The 3,242-nt window shown below is 49.6% G+C and overlaps 1 protein-coding gene across 2 annotated transcripts; it reads left to right on the top strand.

Moving 5' to 3' along the window:
• The first annotated feature begins 368 nt into the window (after nucleotides 1-368).
• Nucleotides 369-2,895, top strand: HOXD8 (homeobox D8). 2 transcript variants are annotated; one of them, XM_080799648.1, is made up of 2 exons: nucleotides 369-1,057; nucleotides 1,421-2,895. In XM_080799648.1, the coding sequence occupies exons 1-2, from the start codon at nucleotides 463-465 to the stop codon at nucleotides 1,714-1,716; spliced, it is 891 nt and encodes a 296-aa protein (XP_080655774.1). In that variant the 5' UTR covers nucleotides 369-462; the 3' UTR covers nucleotides 1,717-2,895. The 2 variants fall into 2 exon arrangements, with proteins under 2 accessions (XP_080655774.1, XP_080655775.1); XM_080799649.1 differs by having other exon boundaries at nucleotides 1,424-2,888.
• The last annotated feature ends 347 nt before the right edge of the window (nucleotides 2,896-3,242 follow it).

Genomic DNA, 3,242 nt, shown 5'->3' with positions numbered 1-3,242 from the left:
GTGGGCCGGGCGCACTTTTTTTCTTGTCCCGGTGCGCTCAGGGCCGCCTGGTGCCTGAGAGGAAACAGTGGAGGCAGCGGGGCAGGTCACCCGGGGCGTCGGCGATTATATTGCGGCCGAGCCGGCGCGCGCCGGGAGAGCCCGGGCGGGCGGTGAGCGCGGGGGCTGGGTGAGGCCCCGCGACCCGCGAGGGAGGCGGCGCGAGGCCGAGGCGGCGGGCGCGAGAGCCGGGCATGAGCGTCCAGTAGCCAAGTGCCCGCGGCGGCCGGGCCTCAGAGGCGACGCGCGCGCGGGCGGGTGGGTGGCAGCAGCAACGTAGCCCGGCGGCCCCGGCGGAGCGAGCAGCCGCCCCAGAGGCCCCCGCGGCAGTGCGGCCGTGCTGAGGCGCGCTCCCTGCCTGCTGCACACCGCCCGCCCAGGGCCGCCCTACCTCGGCCCCTGACCACCGCCGCCGCCGCCCCGATGAGCTCTTACTTCGTGAACCCGCTGTACTCCAAGTACAAGGCGGCGGCCGCGGCGGCGGCGGCGGCCGCGGCGGGCGAGGCCATCAATCCCACTTACTACGACTGTCACTTCGCGCCCGAGGTCGGCAGCCGCCACGCCGCCGCCGCCGCCGCCGCCGCCCTACAGCTCTATGGCAACAGCGCCGCCGGCTTCCCGCACGCGCCCCCGCAGGCGCACGCGCACCCGCATCCGTCGCCGCCGCCCGCCGGGCCGGGTTGCGGTGGTGGGGGCGGCCCGGGCCACGGCCAGGACTACTTCCACCCCGGCGGGGGCAGCCCGGCCGCAGCCTACCAGGCCGCCCCCCCTCCTCCTCCGCATCCTCCGCCTCCGCCGCCGCCTCCCCCCTGCGGCGGGATTGCCTGTCACGGGGAGCCCGCGAAGTTTTACGGATACGATAACTTACAGAGACAGCCGATTTTTACGACCCAGCAAGAGGCCGAGCTGGTACAATATCCTGACTGTAAATCGTCCAGTGGTAATATTGGCGAGGACCCAGACCACTTAAATCAGAGCTCGTCTCCTTCTCAAATGTTTCCCTGGATGAGACCACAAGGTTGGGATGCATTTTTTTTTTTTTCAATGCGGGGAGAGGGGGAGAAATCTGCTTCCATCTCACGTTCTAGCTTTAAAACTACCTTTTCCTTGCCCTCTCCTTTTTCTTATGTAGCTATCGTAGCTCTTATTCATAAAGTAATACTTTTTTTTTTCGTAAAGTAGAAACCGCGTAAAGATGATGGGGACAGTAATTGTGAAGACCTTCTCTCTGTTCCTCTTGCCTGCATATCCTATATATATCAGAGCTAGAGACTTGTTTGTATTTCATTCTTTAGACACGTTCCAGAAAGCTCCAGCAACCTGCAGAGGCACCATTACATTTCTAAAACGCTTGTTTTCTTTCTTTCTTTTTTTTAATCAGCAGCTCCTGGTAGACGAAGAGGAAGACAAACGTACAGTCGTTTCCAAACCCTAGAGCTGGAAAAAGAATTCCTTTTTAACCCTTATCTGACCAGGAAGAGAAGAATTGAGGTTTCCCACGCCCTAGCCCTCACGGAGAGACAGGTAAAAATCTGGTTCCAGAACAGGAGAATGAAATGGAAAAAAGAGAACAACAAGGACAAATTTCCAGTTTCCCGACAGGAGGCAAAGGATGGGGAAACCAAAAAGGAAGCCCAAGAGCTGGAGGAAGACAGAGCTGAAGGCCTGACAAATTAACTTCTACCTTTAAAATTTTACCACAGACTATTAAAACTAATGATCAACACATGCTGTTGGACACCATCTATTTTCTTTGTTGGAAAGGACTTTACCTGTATTTCAAGCTACCTTCATGTCACTGCTCTTGAGGTTTCTGCGCTTTGAGAGGGGTTTGGGTGTTAAAAGTTTCTAGTATCACATAGAAGCAGCCCTTGAGCTGTCCTATGTAAGGGTAATTTGATACTGACCTTGTTGCTATATTTTTATAATGGTAGTTTTTAATGTCTGAGCTGGTGATTTGCCTCAACAACATAAACTTCCTAATGATTAGCACTAAATAATTGAATATAAAATGCTTTATTAATCAAACAAGTGCACTTGAACACTTAAAATCATTTCTTTATGGTGAGTAAATTAAAAGAGATCTATTAATTTTTTTAAAAAATTATGCCTGCAGAATATTTACTTTATGTTATTTGATTAAAGCATATTATTTATGTTTTCTTTTTCTGCTTTTATAATGAATGGTTCGGGTGCCTTTTGTTTACTCCTACAAGGTTTCTTTGAGTATTTTTTTTTTCTTTGAGTATTTTGTAAATGTAATATCTCTGGGAAAATTCTGGGCCAAATATTCATAAAGCACATGTTAGCTGAAGAGTGTAATGTGTCGTCCGGCTCTGCAGCTTCCTTAAACTTGGGAAAGATGTTGGGTCAATGACAAAAGTTTCAGGAAAATCTCGTAGTTGATGTTTAATAATTTTCTGTAGTCTATACAAATTGTGGCAATTTAATCATCTAAAGTGAATGAATACTTGAAAAGCCAATTATAACATTTTCACTCATTAACTTTTCACTCTGGCAAGTTGCCTTGTGAAATGCCTCTCATTTCTCAACTTGCTTTCGTTTTGAACTGCGCTTGGTATCGTCTGAATTCGCTAGGTCTCTATGCTGTGGCCGCTGCTGTGATCCGTTTTTTGAATAGATGCCATATTTATTTGTATTTCCTTCGCTCTGTTTGCACGCCCATTTTGAGCCAACTTGTGTGCGCCTCAGATGTCGGTTGGTACGTCCTCTGCTGTTCTCCAGGATGGCCTCACCTATTGAAACAAGCCCTGAGAGCAAACGCAGAAAAATCTGAGTGTAAACAACCGCTCCAGAACATAGCTAGCTCCTTAATAAAGAAATGAATCTTTTTCTAGAGGTAGTGTCTTTGAGCGCCGCACATAATCCTTTCCTTGAGTCAGAAACCACCACCTGGGCTACTAGAAGGCAATGTTTCACTAAAGCTTCTATTTGATTTAAAAAAGAAAGAAAGAAAAGAAAGGAGTGGGTTACATGCATTCCTTTGTAAAAATAAATAAATAAATAAATGCAGGGGAGGGGTCTCTTTTTCATTCCAGAGAGGGCTGGCTAGGCTCAAGATCCTAGCTGCATCTTGCTCTAAATAACCTTGCTAAGATACTGTGAAAGCTTTCAACTTCGCAAAGGACTCAAGTTGTGGGCCCAGTGGGGGAAGACCCACAGTCCGGGTTACACCACAGATT

Source organism: Martes martes (genome assembly GCF_963455335.1).
Source record: "Martes martes genome assembly, chromosome: 3".
Taxonomy (NCBI): Eukaryota; Metazoa; Chordata; class Mammalia; order Carnivora; family Mustelidae; genus Martes; species Martes martes.
The sequence above is the reverse complement of the archived record's forward strand: the minus strand, read 5'-3'. Positions and strand labels throughout refer to the sequence as shown.